The sequence below is a fragment of the Siphateles boraxobius genome, unplaced genomic scaffold (genome assembly GCF_051911475.1).
Source record: "Siphateles boraxobius isolate OS27281-9 unplaced genomic scaffold, OSU_SipBor_1 25, whole genome shotgun sequence".
NCBI classification, from domain to species: Eukaryota; Metazoa; Chordata; class Actinopteri; order Cypriniformes; family Leuciscidae; genus Siphateles; species Siphateles boraxobius.
The window spans coordinates 20,911,558-20,930,477 of NW_027508866.1; the positions used below are offsets into that span (position 1 = coordinate 20,911,558).

Sequence of the window (18,920 nt, forward strand, 5' to 3'; positions counted from 1 at the left end):
TATACAGGAGGAGAAGCTCGCAGGCAATCTTCTACTGTCTATGAGGCAATCGGGGGGACATAGAGGCATTAAGTCAATGGTGAAGCCCATAGAGAGTCCATAAAAAAAACGGGACAAAATATTTCAACAACGTTTTGAGGAATTTGGTGATTCAGATTTACTGGGCACAGCTACTAGAAGATTTACAACTGGCAGACTGTCGTCAAGCTCAGTTTCAGCCTGCGCAGTCGCTCAGCCATCAGACAGGAAGTGCAATAATCGGGCTTCAGTCTTCTCCGTTGAAATCAATGGGGTCGCTGTGTCCATTTCTTTTACTGTCTATGTTATTCACAGAGTCCTGAGCTGAGCCTCGGGTACCAGATGTTTCTTCAAATCCATTTATCAGAGAGTGAAAAATTATACATTCGATTCTTCATATTTGTTTTCCTTCCTTGTCTTCATAGCTTCTATCTGTTGATAAGAACAGCGAAAGGAACAGTTAGATAGGAAACGGCCTGTGGAGAAAGAGCAAGGTAAATATCTGTAAATACAGAGATAGTGCTCACTAATAGTTAGTGAGCTTTAGATTAAGAAGCACTGGTATTAGCATTAGCATGTTTTAGCATGAAAACTTCACATCCATAAAAAATTGGCAAATAACAGTTACAAAGGGGTTTACAGCCCAATGTCCAATGCCAATGTCCTTCATAAGTTCGACAAAGTATTTTTACCCTATTCTCTAGATCACAAGATCTAGGGGTTGCGACTCAAAGACAGATATGTGCCAACCTAAACCCAGCTAACAGGGAACATTTTCTGAACTTTGCCTAATGTTCTGGCAAGGTTCTCTCAAATTATGAACAATGTTCTTCCAGTAACATTAATAGAACATTCGTTCAAAGTTATCGATTCTTTAATAATGTTTCCCAAATGTAAGCACACACACAAAAAAAGTTATTTATTTATACACCATACTGGTTTCCAGGTCAATATGTTTGAAAATAAAGTGGTAAATTATGTTTTTTGTGCAAACAAAGCACTCGTGCTGCTTCATAAAATTCACATGGACTGCTTTAATGATGTTTTTACTGGCGTTCGGGACCTTGAATGTGGTAGTTGCCATAGGCTATCAATGGAGGGGGAGAAAGTTTCATTTCTGGGTGAACTATCCCTTTAAGAAACTGATAAATGACAGATGCACATTCTGGTTTACTGCAACTGTAAACAGCTTACATCCAACATTATCTTACTGATAAAATAGGCTGTAGTCTAAGTAGCCTACGTGTATTTTGGTTATTAAATATTGATACGTTTAACATTGTTTGGTTTTACAGAGATTTTTACCACAGCTGAGAACAATGTGAATCTGGCTGTGTGTGAACTCAGGGGTCTGATATGTTTTAATAGCGTTAATGCTAACCTCTGTTACCCTGAAAATTTACACTCCGTTTTAGGATTTAACAACCTTGTGGTAACGACACCAGTGTTGCCAGATTGGAAATGTCCAATTATCGTACCAGTAGTTCAAAATAATCGTATTTGGAAGAAAGTTATCGTACACGACGTAACCGTGCAGAATTCAGCTATTTATCCCTACATGTAGGATGCAATGTTTGGTTTTGTTGTTTAGACGGGGGGTGTTGACGGCGGGGGGCGGGGGCGGTAGTGTTGACGTGCGGGCCGGGCGACAACGTGTGGTGCCTTTGTGTTTGTGTGTGTGTGTATGTATACGTGCAGCTTAAGTGCAGGCAGGCGAGACTGCGAAATGATTCTGGGTCAGAGAGAGAAGCGGTAGGATGTGTGTTTGGACGAACGACTGAAAACTCTGAAATTATCGTACATTATGGGATTTTTTTCATTATTGATCGTACATCGTACAGAGGTCAAAATTTTCGTACAAATACGATAATTATCGTACATCTGGCAACACTGAACGACACTTTAGTGAAACCTAAACAAAAATGTAAACTCTCACATCAAAACCGTCCTGTCAAACTGACAGTGTGTGTGTTGATGTATAGCGTTAAATAGCATGTGCACCGTCACCACTGAAGTAAGCACTTTCCATTATAATCTGACGTCACTTCTGAATCAGACCTGCGCATGTAACAGAAAAATAATGCCAGGTTAGGTCAAAGCTATATGGTGTAATAACAGCACTCTACGTGTCGCTCTAGCCCTCGATCTAGCTCAGTTTAGACATCTAGCTTCAGAGAAAGTTTGATCAAAGTCGCCATGAAACAGAAGTTGCGATAGTCTTTTCCATTATTGTGATGTAGGCTACTGTAGCCTATATATGAGTGAAGCGACTTCTTGAACAAGAAATGTAGGGCGAACTTGATTTTGTCCATGGGGAATTGATTGGTGGATGGTTAGATGATAGTGGTGACAGGTTGTCCCTTAAAAACTCAAGGAGCATGAAGTCTTGTGGCTATAATGAAATTGTCCAGTAGACTGCTTAAAACTATGACAGATCATATCTGTCTCTTCAACTTTAGCAGTGCTCCATTTGACAAACTGTCATTTATTTTGTGAAAGCCTCCAAGCATGAAGTTATTAACAGGCTTGTCACTTACAAGATGTACAGTAATGTTCCATGACTTAATTACAGCTGATTGTTTTTTGCCTAATTTTGCTCATAATTTGGTGCACATTAAACCAACTCATGTCTAATAGGCTGCTAATAGCCTATATGCACAGTTCATGGCAACCTGATAATTTGCAAATACAGTTTGAGTGTGGTAAGTCAGTGATATTGGACCGCTGCTGTCCTCTAGTGGTCAGATGGTTCATTGTTTTATTTTAAAGTGTCGGTCATATTGCTACAGTTTGCATTCTAGGCACTAAAAGGATTCTAAAAATGTGAAAGTGCTTAATTTTGAGTATGTAGTAAAATATTTTGTGGCTCTTCTGTTTCGCAAGTCAAACAAGCTTGTACAAAGGCATACTTCAAACATCAAACTGAAACAGAATATAACAGCATCCAGGAGTTATTTTATTATTAATAATAAACTATTACAGTTTTTACTAATATTTTGAATTAGCTTTTCCTTTCATATTTTCAATTATAATGTTTAGTGATTTAATGGGATGTTGTCATTTTAATTTTTTAATTTAATTATTTCTAAATAGGTTTAATTTATTTATTATTTTCATTTAGTTTTATACACTTGGTAATTTGAATATTTAATAATTAAGTTATCTAACTTATTTCATTTAGATGACAAGGCATCATTTCAAATTTCTTTTCATGTAATGTTTGTATTTTATTTTTATTTCAGCTTCATATCAATTAACAAAAGTAATTTTGATAGTTTTAGTTAATGATAACTGATATTCGGGCACTTTTGGCATACTGTTTTCAACAAACTATGATTTGGGACACTAATTATAATCTTGCATACTATGATGTATAGTATGCAAATTGGAAAATTTTACTTGCTACGACGGAAAAACTGCATGTGTTATTGACTCATAACAGATGTGACATGCAGAGCATTATGCAAATAGTTGGTTTAAACAAAACCCAGGACACTTGTGTGCATGTATGAAAATATATGATTAGGAATATGATCTGTAAGAATGCGATTTGTGTGTCGGTCTTTAAAACCTTAAATTCTTACGTTATAGTATAAATTACAGACTCAACAAAAACTAGCAACTCCCTTTGAAACTTCTCACTTTCTCTCTCAGTATCTCAAACATACGCCCTCATGTTCATACAGGAAGTAGGCTCAAGGCAGATTACAAGAAAGGAAGTGAGACGCAACACATTTATAAACAACACTAGCTTCTTCTGCAAATGCATCTGGTGCGATATTATATGTGTGAAATGTTAAGATGAAGAGAAGTCCTCCAAAAACGATAGGTTCATCATAATTAACGGACATTATTGTGGCCACAGCTCACTCCACAGAGGAATGTAATATGTTTAATATATGTTTAGAAATATAGAGTGTGTATGAAAACATGGGGGTTAAATAAATTAAGTGTAACAGTGTAGAATATGGTTCCATTTGTTAATTAGTTGTATTTACTTACATTTTTTAAGCACAATCAACTTCGATGTTTAAGTCAACTTAAATGACATTAAACTGACTTAAAAATGAGTTCGAATGTTGTATAACTTGTAAAAAAAGTTGAAAACTTTGGAAAGAGAGTTTTCAACAAAGTTGAAAAGAATGTAAAACATATGTTGAGTGTAAATGGCTGTTTCAGAAGATTTCTGTGGAAAAACTGTTAAATAACTTATTTTGATGAGTTAAATCAATTTAATAATTTTTTACTGTGTTAACATGAAGCAGCAATGAATAATACTTCTGTATCCGAAGAATTTGTTAATCTTAGTTCATATAAATTTGTATCTGTTCATATTGTTTAATAAACATGAGCTAGCATGAACTAACAATTAACAGTTGTGTTTTTAACAATGATTAATAAATACTGTAATTCATTTGTTGCTCATTGTTAGTTAATATTAGTTAATGCATTAGCTAATGTGTAAAATAAAGTTATATAATGAAGAAGAAGTGTCATTTACATGATGTAATGTTTGTTAAATATAGATGACAGATTTTCATCTTTTGAAAGATTTTTCTTTCATAATTTCAAAATGTTCTCATAATTTGGTGCACATTAACTTCAACTCAAGGCTAATAAACAAACAAAAAAATAAGTGGAAGAAATGTTGATATAATAAGATTCATCACTATTTCTAGTTCACTATAGCTGTAAAAACTAACCTTGTGCATAAGGTCAAAGGTCAACTGTTACATGATGAAGTGGTACATAAGCCATGCACAAAACAAAATGTCTCTTTATAATAAGGTATGGTCAGTATAGTACAATATACACATTTTTTTATACATTATTTATTTCAGTCATGTCACCTTTGACAGAGTGACCGAAGAAGCTCTCGCATGTCAACATCTAGTGCTGTTGAGTAAATGTGGCATTACAGATCACATGTATCCGCCCAGAAACCACAGGAAGTCTTTCTTTCTTTCTTTCTTTCGCAGCTGCTTCTTACAGAGCATCAGCAGGAAGTGCACGCTTCTATGTGTACACACACACAACACACCTACAACAGCCAGAAGTGAGGACCTGTGGCTCCCCATCCCGGAAAAACACAGGAGTCAGAGACCATGATCAAACGCAAACTGAGTGAGTCCATTTGATTTCTGCCATATGATGTAATCATTCAGACTGGCATCTCTTTGCCATGAGGCTTGTTCTTGTGGTTAAAGTCTCTGGTCTTTTAAGCAAGTCTATTAAAGTTCAAAATGCCTTAAATATCGGCCCACTGTCCTTGTCGAATCTATCAGCGAGTTCTAAAGGAACAGGACTGTTGACATGATTGATTTTTATAATGGCCTTGAAGGGTATAATGTTCCGCTCTTTTAAAGGTTAGTGTATTTGAAGGCGCTAGTGCATAGACATAGATACGCTTTTAAGAGGCTTTTTGTTGTTTTGCTCGAATGCCTTGAGGTAAAGCCAAAGCCAGATCACACCATTCTGAAGACAGTGATGGGATATGGGAATACCGTAATGACATTTGGGGATTCAGCTGCACCAAGCAAATGAATGTACTTTAGACTAGATCAATATGAGCCAAATTGAACATCGACCAAGAGAAAACAAACTCATGAAGAAATTTAAAAGTCTTTTATATCAGATTAGTTTGAATGTTATAAGGTCAAAAAAAGGAAAAAGTAGGATATATTGATAAACTGCAACTTATAGATGTATTGTGTAATATTGTGAGCAAAACATGTAAAAGCACAGTCATGAAAAACAAAAAACCCACAAACAACACATAAAAGTCAAATTTTTAACTGATCAAAATAAGTTAAGCCATTTTCAATTTTTTAAAATAGGTTACACAAGATTCAACTAACTGAAAGTCAGTTTAATGTAATTTAAGTTGAAATGACTTAAACATCCAAGTTGATTACAGGCTACTTAAAATTTTAAGGCAGCAACTTTTCTTTTACAGTGTGGTTATCATTCAGGAACAACAGAAGCAGAAGGTTTTTAGTTTAAAGTTTAAAACCTAAAATATATTTTAAAAAATATTTAAATATACGTTCATATGCAAACACCCGTCTATTGCCAGTAAAAATATAGATAATCGAAAAAATGTTAGTGTACGTTTTGCCTTACTAAAATTTATCAAAATGGAATGTCCACTAAACTTTTGAACATTTACATTGAAAAAAAGTATGATGAAATTATTAGGAAACAAAACACTAAATATAGCAAAGATCCAAAAATATTAAAACTTTCTTTTGATAGATTGTTATTGTAATATAAAATTACAACAAATAAAACATAAAATGCAATTTGCCCCAACTTGAACTTTATGAAAAACACCCTTTTCCTAAGAAAATAAGGTAACCTTTCAATTCAAATCTATTTTTATTTCATAGGCTGACTATATAGTCCAGTGTGGTTTTATGTCTCCTCTTTAAATGTGAAAATGTGTATACATTTACATTTCAAATTATGTACACATGAATAAACAGTAAAGTAGATATTTAAATATTTATTATTTAATGTTTAAATATTAAGCAAGAAAACACAGAATTTAGTTTTTTAGGAATCTGTGCTATGGACCCTTTCACAGACTGTGATGATGCGTTTCCACAGTTATCAGCACTGCAAAGCTAGTATAGTTTCGTTTATAGTATAGTAATAGTAAAATGTAGTATAGCAATATTTTCATTTTTACCAAATTTAATACACATTTATAACTCAATATATTGTGTTATATTTCCTTGTAAGTGTCACGTTTGTGTCTGTTTGATTCTGTTCTGTTTAGATCTTCTGTCAGTTTTCAGTCTTAGTCACATGTCTTTTGTTTTCCTGCCACTCATCCGTTGCCATGTCAACCTTCATTAGTCCATCTTCATCACCTGTGTCTTGTTAATCACCTTCATCTGTGTCACCTTGTTTATGTTCATCAGTGTCTGTATTTAGTTCCCTCTGTTCAGTCGGTATTGGTCCGTTATCGTCTATGTAACGCCGTTGTGTTACCTACCTGCTTGTATCGCCGTGGTTAATTGTAAATAAAATAGTTTGGATTTGATCCTCCAGCATCCCTCGTCATCTTCTGCCTGCACACACCCTGACAGTCAGTAGGAGGAAAAAAACAAATTAACGCTTCTACTAGTAGTGGGCAGATCGAGGCTTCGTGAAGCAATGAAACAGTTGAACCAAATGTGCCATATTGTGTCGAGGCTTCGAATCTATCCGACACCCGTCTCAACGGTGACACCTAGTGGTCACTTGCAGGTGTTGATCTGAAACAACCTTGACAACGAGCCATTAAAAAATGTGTTTTTTGATTATTGTAGCTATTTTTCTAATATGTGAAGCTTGTAACCTGTAGGCTCCTCACTGTGCATAATGTTATTTTGGTCCTAAAAAATGAATATTAATAAAAGAAATCAAGCCACAATGTCTCACTTTTTCTAAAGATTCTTATGAACAATATTAATTTCTCTTCTTTGGAAGGACTTAGCCTATTTTTTTTAACAGATAATTTCTACAGTCTTTGAAAAAAATCCTCTCACAAAAACCCACGAGGTCAAGATGAGTGGACTTAACTTTTTGTACAGATGTGCGATTAGCCGTAGTCACGTGACATGGGTGTTTTGAATCACGCTTCGGATCAGTGTTTCGAAACATCTGCGCTTCGGAGTCTCACAAAGCTTCGGAACGACTGTTTCGCGTCAGCCATCCCTAGCTGCTACAAGGGGGTTTTTACACATTGGCTGAGGGAGAGATGGCAAAATTTCTCTCTTCTGACTAACTTGATATGTCTCTATATTTATTTTCTCTTTTGGAAAGTCATGTAATCTCTATAACAGAATTTTTTTTTTTTTACTTTTAGAGCAAATGTGAATACAAAAATTATATTTAGGGTCATCCCTGTTCACCGCTATAGAAGTTTACCTGACTATGAAGATTTCTGTTTCTGAGAAGCCCAGAAATGTGAAAAGGCTCCTATTATTATTATATGTCACACTGATATTTTCTTCTTTTAGTTGCTTTTACTGTAAATCAGTAGTCATTTCACTTTATTTGTTTAATCCTAAATGTAAGTGTAAATAAGAGTTAACTCATTTCTTTTAAATGAACAGGACCTATGATTATTGTGAATGTAAAAAGTAACTTAGTCTTAGCACACAAAACAGGTTACTTAATTTCAGTTATACTTTCTAGTACCTTCAAGTACAATACCCAGAAATACATTAAGAACTACATCACTTCTTAATAGTCTCATGTGTTATTGATTTTAATCTGTCTGATGATGAATATACTCAGTCCTTGACCAGACCACTTGACAAGAAACAAAACCAGAACAGGGCTAAACTCTGTCGCTCCCCTGAGAGCTATAATTATTAAGATAAATGAGTCGACATTCCATCAGTGACAGAGAGAAATTTAAGGGCAGGCCCTGACATTGAAGATCATGCTAGAAACAAATTACGATAAAGCTTTATTTTAAGACTCGCCTTCCTGTTTGTACAGTATCTTAATTTCCTCCCCCGTTCATCATTATCACTGTTCTGCAACCATGACATTATTTTCATCAGAAAGAAATATTCTGGCTTCATTTATGAGAAGCTGAGTCTCTTTAGTCTTAGAGACTAAAGGGACCAATTATTTTTTTTTTTTACCACTGACAAGGTCAGGTCTTGTATATTTACTTAAGGGGCTACATGTTTCTTTCTCACATTAAAAGAACTTTAGGAATGGCAGGGACCCTATAGGGTGCACAGTCCTATAAACCTTTTACTTTTTAACCATTCGAGACATTTAGAAAACTTCTGAGTTACAGCATGCACAACATGTTTTCTCCCTTCTCAGGCTTCAAGTGGTTTGGTAGCCTCACCAACCTCCGGCGTAAATCAGATGCCCAGAAGGACGAAGGATCCGTCAAAGAGCTGGCGGCTGACGATATGGGCATGAGTCCACGGAGCCAGAGCTACGCCAGCTCCAGTGAAATGTACACGCACATGGGCACCATGCCACGTCACCCGAAGAAGGACAAAAGCTCGAAGAAGAGCAAGTCCAAGGACAAGACCAACCTCAGTCAGAGTCAAAGCATGAGACCTTCACAAGACCATGTGTTTGATTCACCCCTTCTCAGCGTACTTCAGGGCCTGGAGGTCCTGGAAAACCCCATTATGGAGGACAAGTTAACTGTTGGGACTAGAGATAGTCACATCCAGAAGCGTGACCTTCCAACTCCACCAACTATGGATGGACACTCAACAAAGCTGGAAGATGAACATAAGGAGCCTGTAGCTGTCTCCAAGATACATGTCGATCCATTGAGTGCATGTCTAGAGCCTTCGCCAGATCTATGTTTGAGCAAAGAGTCAAAGGTCCAGCCAATACTCCCCAAGAAAAAACATAGAGAAGAAGATACCTCTGTGAAGGGTACTGAGAAGCTCCAGTTGGACAGGGACTTGATTCAGTTGCCTCTGAAAATGAGCAGCCAGATGGAGCAGAAGACAGCCGTTAGAGAGGATCCTAATATAGAATCAGACTGTACACAGGAGAAGATGGAGCCTAACAGGTAAAGATCAGCTACATTACTTGATTTCTTAACATTTAATGTTGTTTATATGTCCATGTAGTGTTTTTAATATGTTTTAAAGCAAACCACGAGTAAATTCATAAGTCAACACCATTGCTGAGAATATTCTCCTTAAAACTACAGTGACCCAAAAATGCGTTTTGAAATCGCTGGTGTTTCTGACATCACAAACTACCTTGTAACCAATCAGGTCAACGTGTGATCTTCAACGAGTGGATCTCTGAGCTGGTGTGAGTGAGAGGATTCGGGGCTCAATTGCATATTCATAGAACCACATATAATAAATCGGGCAAGGGTGTAGCGTTACAAGCTATTTTAAGGCATTACGAATTTAGATTTAAATATGTCTTTTTGGTGATCAAAGGTGAGTTTTAAGGGATAAAATGATTGACTACAGGGGGACAGTGGCTACTTTAAGTGGCTACTTTCATTCAGTACAGTACACTTAAAGTCGGCATGAAATGAAAGTTGAACTTGCAATAGTTTTTTCTTCCCTATTATATACTGTATATCAGAGTGAAACGGCTTTTTGAACAAGAAAAAATTTAAAGCAGTACTTGAATTTGTCCATTGGGAATTGATTGGATCAACACGTATTGAGTGAAAATAGTATTGCAGCCTCATGTGATGACGCAGGCTGTAAGAATTAACGGGAGATCAACTCACTATACTCTTTGAATTCTTCAAATCAGCAGTTGGAGTTATTTCAGAAAATTCTTGTATTAACTTTTGATTAATTTTTCCAATGAAGAGTCAACACAAAGTGCGCACATCTAACGGCAAAAAGCTCAATGAGGGTGCTCAACCACAAAAAAATCTGTAAAAAAGGAAGGAAAAGTTAGCACACCACAGTTTCAAAAATAGAAAAATATTTATTTTATGTTCTAACCACAGATGATGTTTCGAGGCCAATGGCTCTTCATCAGTTTTTTTTTTCAGTTGAAAACAAGAACAAAAAAAAGCAAGTTATACTGTGTCTCTAGTTGTTTTCACTGGAAGTTCGGCAGCTGCGCTACAGCAATCTAATAGAAATACTGAAGTAAATAGTCATTGCTAATGGAAATGATAGCCTACACTGTCGTAGGTAGTGTAGACACCTACACTGTCCCCCAACCCTCACAACCGTGCTACACATCTGTCTAAACCGGAAATGAATGGCGCAACACATGACAAAAGCACATAGAAGCCATTATAATCATTTGCTGTATTTGGAACCGCATACTACATTTACATTTATTTATTTATTCATTCATTTATCCAAAGCAACTTACAAATGAGAACAATAGAAGCAGTTCAACTAACAATAGGAAAACAATATGCAAGTGTCATGACCCTTCCCAGTTTAATCTAATGCAGGATGTGTACTTTTTATTTTTTTATTTTTAAGATAATAGATATAGAATAGAAGATGTGTCAGTATTAATGGATCAAGTGTTGCCGAAAAAGATGCGTTTTCAGACATTTCTTGAAAATGGCCACGGACTCAGCAGCTCTCGTTGAGTTTGGCAGGTTATTCCACAGCATGGAACAAACCAAAAAAAGGTCAGAGAAAGAGATTTTGTGCCTCTTTGAGATGGCACAAGAAGACGGCGTTCACTTGCAGAGCGCAAGTTTCTGGATGGCACGTAAGTCTTAAGTAATGAGTTTAGGTAAAAGGGAGCAGAGCCAGTGGTTGTTCTGTAGGCAAAAGTCAGTGACTTGAATTTGATGCGAGCGGCAACTGGCAACCAGTGCAGTTTTGTGAGGAGAGGAGTAACGTGTGCTCTCTTCAGCTCGTTAAAGGAGTAGTTCACTTTTTAAAAAACTTTTGCTGATATTTACTTTCTTTTCTTCAGTCGAAAAGAAATTAAGGTTTTTGATGAAAACATTCTAGGATTTTTCCCCATATAATGGACTTCATTGGGTACCAAACGGTCCAAGGTCCAAATGACAGTTTCAGTGCGGCTTCAAATGGCTTTAAACGACACCAGACGATGCATAAGGGGCTTATCTTGCGAAACGATCGGTCATTTCAAAAATAAATAAAAAAGTTTAAGTTTTATAAGCACAAATGTTCGCCTTGCTCTGTTCTGTGATGCACGTTCGTGACTCTCCTGTTCAAACTCGTTCATCAAAATGAACAAATCTTTTTTCGAGTCATTTCGTTCGTTGAATGAACGAAATGACTCGAAAAAATACTCGTTCAAAATTAACAAATCTTTTATCGAGTCATTTCGTTCGTTGAATGAACGAAATGACTCGAAAAAAGATTAGTTCATTTTGATGAACGATTTCGAACAGGAGAGTCACTAACGTGCATCACAGAACAGAGCAAGGCGAGCATTTGTGCTTATAAAACTTAAACTTTTTTATTTATTTTTGAAATGACCGATCGATTCGCAAGATCGCAAGATCGTGTTGTTTGGTACCCAGTGAAGTCCATTATATGGAGAAAAATCCTAGATTGTTTTCATCAAAAACCTTAATTTCTTTTCGACTGAAGAAAGAAAGACATGGACATCTTGGATGACATGGGGTTGAGTAAATTATCAGCAAAAGTTTTTTAAAAAGTGAACTACTCCTTTAAAGACACTCTAGTTGCAGCATTTTGGATCAGTTGCAGAGGTTTGACCGTGCAAGCTGGAAGACCAGCCAGGAGATCATTACAATAGTACAGTCTGGATAGAACAACCACTTGGACAAGGAGTTGGCAGGCTCTGATAGACAGGGCCTGATCCTCCTAATGTTGTATAAGGCAAATCTGCAGGACTGGGCAGTTCTAGCAATGTGGTCTATAAAGTTAAATTGATCATCAATCACATCTCAAGGTTCCTGGCTGACCTTGATGGAGTTATGGACGGGACCACAAGCAACTCTTTCTTCACAAGGTTTAGTTGAAGGTGGTGGTCCTTCATCCAGCCAGAAATGTCTGTCAGGCAGGCTGAGATGCGAGGACCAACCGTTGGATCATCAGGCTGGAATGAGAAGTAGAGTTGTTTGTCGTCAGCGTAGCAGTGATAGGAAAAGCCATGTTTCTGAATCACAGATCCTAGTGATGTCATGTAGATTAGAGTGCGGATCGGGCCGCATTTTTCTGTCCAAGCCCGGCCCTCGTTCGACTGGGCAGTAACCGAACCCGACCCGAGCCTGACAGGCATTAAGATATTTATGTTCGAGCCTGACCCGAGCACGACACAGTTAAAAATCTCATTTTTTTTCTCATACTAATGACACGTACGTTTGTTTGTGTAGAAAGCCCGCTTTTATTTAGCAACTGGAAGGCATTCGGAAATGTTTACAGATGTGCGCAACACATCAGCATGCGCCGCACACGGCCAACAAAGCGCATGTTATTGAAGTTACATGGAATTCCCGGTCCTCTTGCTCTCATATTTCATGAGAAATCCACAACCCTTACATTTAACATAACCAACATGTTCATCACTACCGGCCTTGACAACTATGTAGAAAAACTTACACACTTTAGACTTTCCTTCATTTTCAAAAGAGGCCAACTTTGTTTTAACGTCTTCCATCGTTGCGCTGCCAGCCACATGTAGCCAAATATGCAATATTATGCACGCACGTGTTGCGCGTTGTCACAGCAACAAAAACAAATTTCCGCACACATGAAGATGGATGTTAGGTTAATATTTTACATTTATTTTAATCACAAAAACAAACATTTACATCCAGTTAAACATTTTAATAAGCTGTTTTAAATTTCAAATGTTCAATGCCTTATCACGCCGACGTGACCGAGCCCGACCCGAACCCGAACGTCATTTCAAAATATGTGTCCGAACCCGGCCCGGCCTGTCGGGTACCGTCGGGTCCCGTCGGGCTCGGCTCGGGTATCCATCTCCTTATGTAGATGGAGAAGGGAAGTGGTCCAAGCACTGAGCCCTGAGGCACCCCAGTAGCTAGATGTTGGGTCTTAGACGCCTCACCCCTCCACGACACCCTGAAGGACCTACCAGAGAGGGAAGACTTGAACCATTGTAGCGCTGTTCTCGAGATACCCTTCATTTTTAGGACCGACAGGAGGATCTGACGGTTAACTGTGTCAAAGGCAGCAGACATATCCAGCAGGATGAGAACTGAGGATTTGGAAGCTGCCCTTGCCAGTCTCAGAGCTTCAATTATGGAGAGCAGGGAAGTCTCAGTTGAAGGTCCACTTTTGAAACCAGACTGGTTGTTGTCCAGGAGGTTGTTCTGTGTAAGAAAGGAATAGATCTGGTTGGAAACGACTCGTTCAGGTGTTTTCGACAACGAATGGAAGAAGGGATACCGGTCTGTAATTTTCCAGATGTGCTGGATTTAGAGTAGGTTTCTTAAGCAGTGGGGTTACCCGAGCCTGCTTAAATGCTGTGGGAAAAGTACCAGTGTAAAGAGAGGTGTTTATGATGTGTGTGAATGCAGGTACAACTGAGGAAGAAATGGCTTGAAGTAGATTAGTTGGAATAGGATCAAGCGGACAGGTAGTAGGGCAATTGGAAAGGAGGAGTTTGGAGACTTTTGCCTCTGAAAGCAAAGAGAATGAGGGTAGAATGTTTGTTAGCTGGTAAGATATGTGTGTCAGATTGTGGTTTGGTAAATTGGCCACTGATGGTGGTTATTTTATTTATGATGTATACTACTCTTACTAGTTCACCCATAGAAAGAAATGATAAAAATAGTAAGAGTAGTCTAGGTTTCGAATTCAGCAAGTGATTCTGTCTACATCGGACGCGTGGCAAGTCACCAACAGTAAATGAACGCTTGGTCCTCCAACAGCAGGACAAATGGATCTGGAGTATTCGCTTTGATGTGTCCAAGGATGCACCGGTATAAAAACAGTGTTAGAATGTTGCAGACCATTGTCTTTTGCAAGTAGCTACAAGTTTCTGTTCGTAATTATTTGCCATAAACTCGCCCTAAACAAATACCCCGTTTTGTAAAAATTGCTTCCAGCTCCAAGATGATTTTTCTGCAGCCTGTATCGCGATGACATACTAGATTAAATCCAATATGTAGTGTAGGTAAGGTAAGGGTGTAGACAGGGACACATTAAGATAAACCTGAGGCCACTGGGCTACAGCATTACAGTAAGACCCCCTATTAAAAATGTCTCAAGGCCATTAGAAAATAAATAGACTTTTCAAATCATGCTCGTATATGAATAAATTTGAATGACATTGTTGCACGCTTTTGCAGAGCCCATGAACTCCGGAGCAAACCTCTTCCCGACAGTCAAAGCGGCATTACGTTACACTTCCAGTGTGGACTCGGAGAAAGACTGTGAGGGCTTAAGGATCCATTTTGGACAGGGCCACAGTCTGTATGGAAATTCAATGGGATCTGTTAGCTGTAAAAATTGTGAAAGTGACTAAAATCAAGCGTAGCGTCAGTTCTCAAGCAGTTAGTCAAGCTCACATCAGTTGACTCTCAGCTGATCCACATCTACCTATAGGAATACGACGCCTATCACTGTGTACATATATAAGCTCCTTCAGTATTATCAGCAGCTATCGCGTTTCTCAGGAGCTAATTACCCTCCTCCATCCCCAACTCCTCCTCTCGCCCAGTCAGGATTTGTCATTCTGATTCCCCTTGAATCAGAATAAATTCTCGAATTATGTTGTACTTTAAAATCTTGAATTAACGATATCTGCAATACATGTATGTTGGTTCTGTTCTGTTCTGCCTGTTATTGCTGCTGTCCCCAGTCTTATCCATGCTAGGCTGCATGGATGCGCAGGGAGTTCTTGCCCAGAACAGAACCATACCGCCAATCCAAACTGTATACTAATTGTCAATCGTATTTGACGATAGTGGTCCTGACAGAAGTAATATCAAAGTGTCAGGGTTCCGGTTAGGGAAGTAGTGAGAACTCTAGTGCAGAACAATGGACTTTTATTAATAATAAAAATAAAACAGAATACAAATAAAACTACCCCGTGGGGAAAAACAAAATACTTGACTTGGAAACAGGATCTAGGCAGAACACAAGGGGTACATTCAACAACGAACCAGCACAGGACCGCAAACACAGGGAGAATAAATAGGGCGAGCAAACAAAGGCGTTAACGAGGGAGGACAGGTGGGGCAAATGAATCAACAATCAGGTAACAAGATGGGAGGGACTAGACAATGACAGGAGAGCACATGGCACAAGGAAACATACATGATAAGCCATGTGCTCACACCAAACAGAACAAAAACACAAGCACATGGCCAGTAAAACAAATCACAAGCCATGTGCTACCACAAAATGAGACATGAACACGCGGCCAATGAGAACACACATAAGCCACGTGTTCACACAAAACAAGACAACATGAAAGTATGCAGCCAGTGATAAACACAAGCTGCATGCAACACAGCACAAGACATACCATGACATAACAGCACATAAAACAAGGCACACAGACAAAACAAAACAGGAATGTCAGGGCTCTGTCACAAAACCAAGAAATAGACTAGACAAAAGGGACAGAACCCTGACACAAAGATGGTCTTATCACATTCAAACTGGCAAAAGTTAAGGTGCAAGTTCATCAAATTAATCAAATCAAATAAATCAAGTAAATCAAATGAACTGATAACGTATCATAAATTAAGACATTGCGGTGATATGTTACAGAAAGAGTATAAGTGTAATCCTGGCTAAATTCCCTCCATTGACCCTTATCAATCATGGCATCCTAAGAATCCCCATCCACTGAATGGGCTCGATCACTCTCTCTCCTCTCCACCTATACTTGGTGTGAGTTCAGCGCACTGTGGCTGCCGTCGCATTATCCATGATTGCAAAGCACTTTGGGTGTACAATAGTAGACAATAAAGTGCTATATACATGCTTCATTCATTCCTTCAACTCTTCACAGATAAATCAGGAAGCTGCACTGTAATGTCAGACGAGAGTAATCCTCTTGTCTGACCACATACCGTGACAGCGTGGTTTTGTGATACAATATATGCTCTCGTTGCTTTGTGAAACCGGTTCTGTCTCGTTGTACATGTACATCAGGATTGATGTCACGCTTGAGATGATATCATCATGAGATAGAGGCTGAGAAACAACATTACCGTGATCCTCCGAGATCTGCTCTATGCGTTTGGACCATAGACTGTAAAAAGGTTTGGACATGCAGTCTAATACAGTTTATCTCAGGGTCCCGTCCTAAACGCCACTGGAAACCTTTGTGTTACTTTTTTTGTATGGTAATAACAAAATTCCAGAATATTAGGGATAGCTCACCAAAAAAAAAAAAAAAATGTACTCACCCTCATGTAGTTCCAAACCTGTATGGATTTCTTCCTTCCGCTGAACACAAAAGAAGATATTCTAAAGAATAAGGGTACCAAACAGTTGATAGACCCCATTGACTTACATATAGGATGGAAAAAATACTATGGATGTTAATGGGGTCCAACAAAGTGTCATCAGCTGTGCTCAAAGGATCTGTCCTTATGTTGTTGAATATTGGTTATTCAAGAAATTCATAAATAAAAGTAAGATGCCCTGTTGAAATATGTGTGATATATGGCTTTATTTAAACTGCAAAGGTAAAGCGTGAATACACCTGTGCATCCTCACTCATAGTTACTCTGGAAGCTTCCTCACTGCAGTTAGAGAATTGAGATGACTGACTTCGATCGGTTTACGGGTCACGGGCTGGAGGACGGAGGAGCGAGGAAACGAGGAAGCATCAATTTAAGTATTGAGAGGAACCCAGTGTTTCAACAGTGACCCTCATAAATTCACATTAGAGGGCAGCAGAGAGCAACAGGATGAACAGGGATTCACAGGAAGTTGCTGTTCATTCCTCTCAGCTTCCACAAGGACTTGACAAACTGTGGTCTTGGAACAGACTGGGAAATTTAAATTTACAATTTTAAATTAGGAAACACCTCATTGGGTCTTTTTTTTTTAAGAAAAATATTTTGGTGTTGTCGGTGTCTTTACATTTATAAGTGTTTGAGTATGAAGTTGCACAAGGATCTAAGGTTAGTTTATCATTGTCAGTATGTTGTGTGTGTGTTGCAGAGTAAATGTCAAAAATTCAACATTGTAATTGTAGTTTCCTCTACAATGATACTGCTTCTACAAAAAAAATATATACTTTTCATAATCTTTCAGAGATTTCATTTAATTTATTTTACTTTTTTAAATTATAATGACAGTAGTGGCTAAATTGCATGTTATTTTTAGCTTTATATATGATAGAAGTATTCAGTAAATAGTGGTACAAATAATTAAAAATAATAAAAATAGTTTTTAATAATTTTACTAAAAATATAATATAAAAATATATTTTTTCACTATATATTTTGAATTCAACATTGCCTTTACAAAAGTGTCCATAGTTGTAATATCAAATGATAATTCTTTGTTACTTTGAGACCTTATATGGCTAAATAAATAAATAATAATAACAGTAATAATAACACGGTATTATTATGGTACCTTGTCTTGGGGAGGCGTTTTAATACAGTCAAACTGTATGCTACAAAAGCATTGTACCCTGGTTTGTTATAATTAGATTGTACTTTGTCACAGCTCTTTATGAACGACACCTGGTTTGTTGTTTGCGAGCAAGATATTTCCCTGTCATTTGTGAATATGAGAATAATGATGTGAGTTCAGCCAGCACAGCTAAAGGATGTGAGGAATGTTTTCAGGAATCAGTGTAAGAGTTTTCCTGTGTTTGTATGCGATGTTTTTAAGAGCTTTATGCATTCAAGAGCTTCACCAGTATCACTTTAACAACCTCTGTTAAAACAGTATAAAAGTTCATCTTTCACTAAACGAAGGTCATATACATAGTCTAAATTCAAGTTATCACTTCATAAAATCTTGGTCGTGAGCTAGCATTGAAACTTTTGTTTAACACACATTTGTTTCACTTCTTTGATTGACTGAGCATTAATTCAATGTCTTTTCAGTGTGTTTGACACACTTCTGCGTTTATGAAACTTTTCCCACGCTGAAAGTCATTTCTTGCCATGATATGACAGTGAATTTGCTGTTGCAGATTTATCAAACATCACTCTTCCCATAAGTTTGTTTCTCTCTCTCACAACTTTTGTGGTAGGTTTTTTTTTTTTTGGTGGTGGTATTTTCATCTTTACCAAAAACTATTTCTGTCATGTACATGTAGGAAAAACCAGGGGCTAGTTATCACACTTTTACACCAATGAAAATTCCTCAGGGTTTATTAAAGTCAATTTCTGAAACATTCAACAAGAAAATAAATCACAGCATGTTGATATATTTTTATATAATGTGTATTATAGGCTGTTTAATTTATTTTTGTAAAATTGATAATATAAAATTGAACAAATCAGTTAATATTTTCCTCTTTCA

General features: G+C 37.5%; 1 protein-coding gene across 3 annotated transcripts in view; it reads left to right on the forward strand.

Moving 5' to 3' along the window:
* The first annotated feature begins 4,999 nt into the window (after positions 1-4,999).
* The window catches only part of sh2d3ca (SH2 domain containing 3Ca), a 63,412-nt gene continuing 49,491 nt past the window's right edge, over positions 5,000-18,920 (forward strand). For 2 of the 3 annotated variants that reach the window (XM_077243103.1, XM_077243104.1), the window contains exons 1-2: positions 5,009-5,142; positions 8,854-9,568. In XM_077243103.1, coding sequence (XP_077099218.1) covers positions 5,124-5,142; positions 8,854-9,568 — 734 coding nt within the window. In that variant the 5' untranslated portion in view covers positions 5,009-5,123. Of the gene's footprint in view, positions 5,143-8,853; positions 9,569-18,920 lie in introns of all 3 variants that reach the window. The other variant, XM_077243105.1, reaches the window with a different exon arrangement.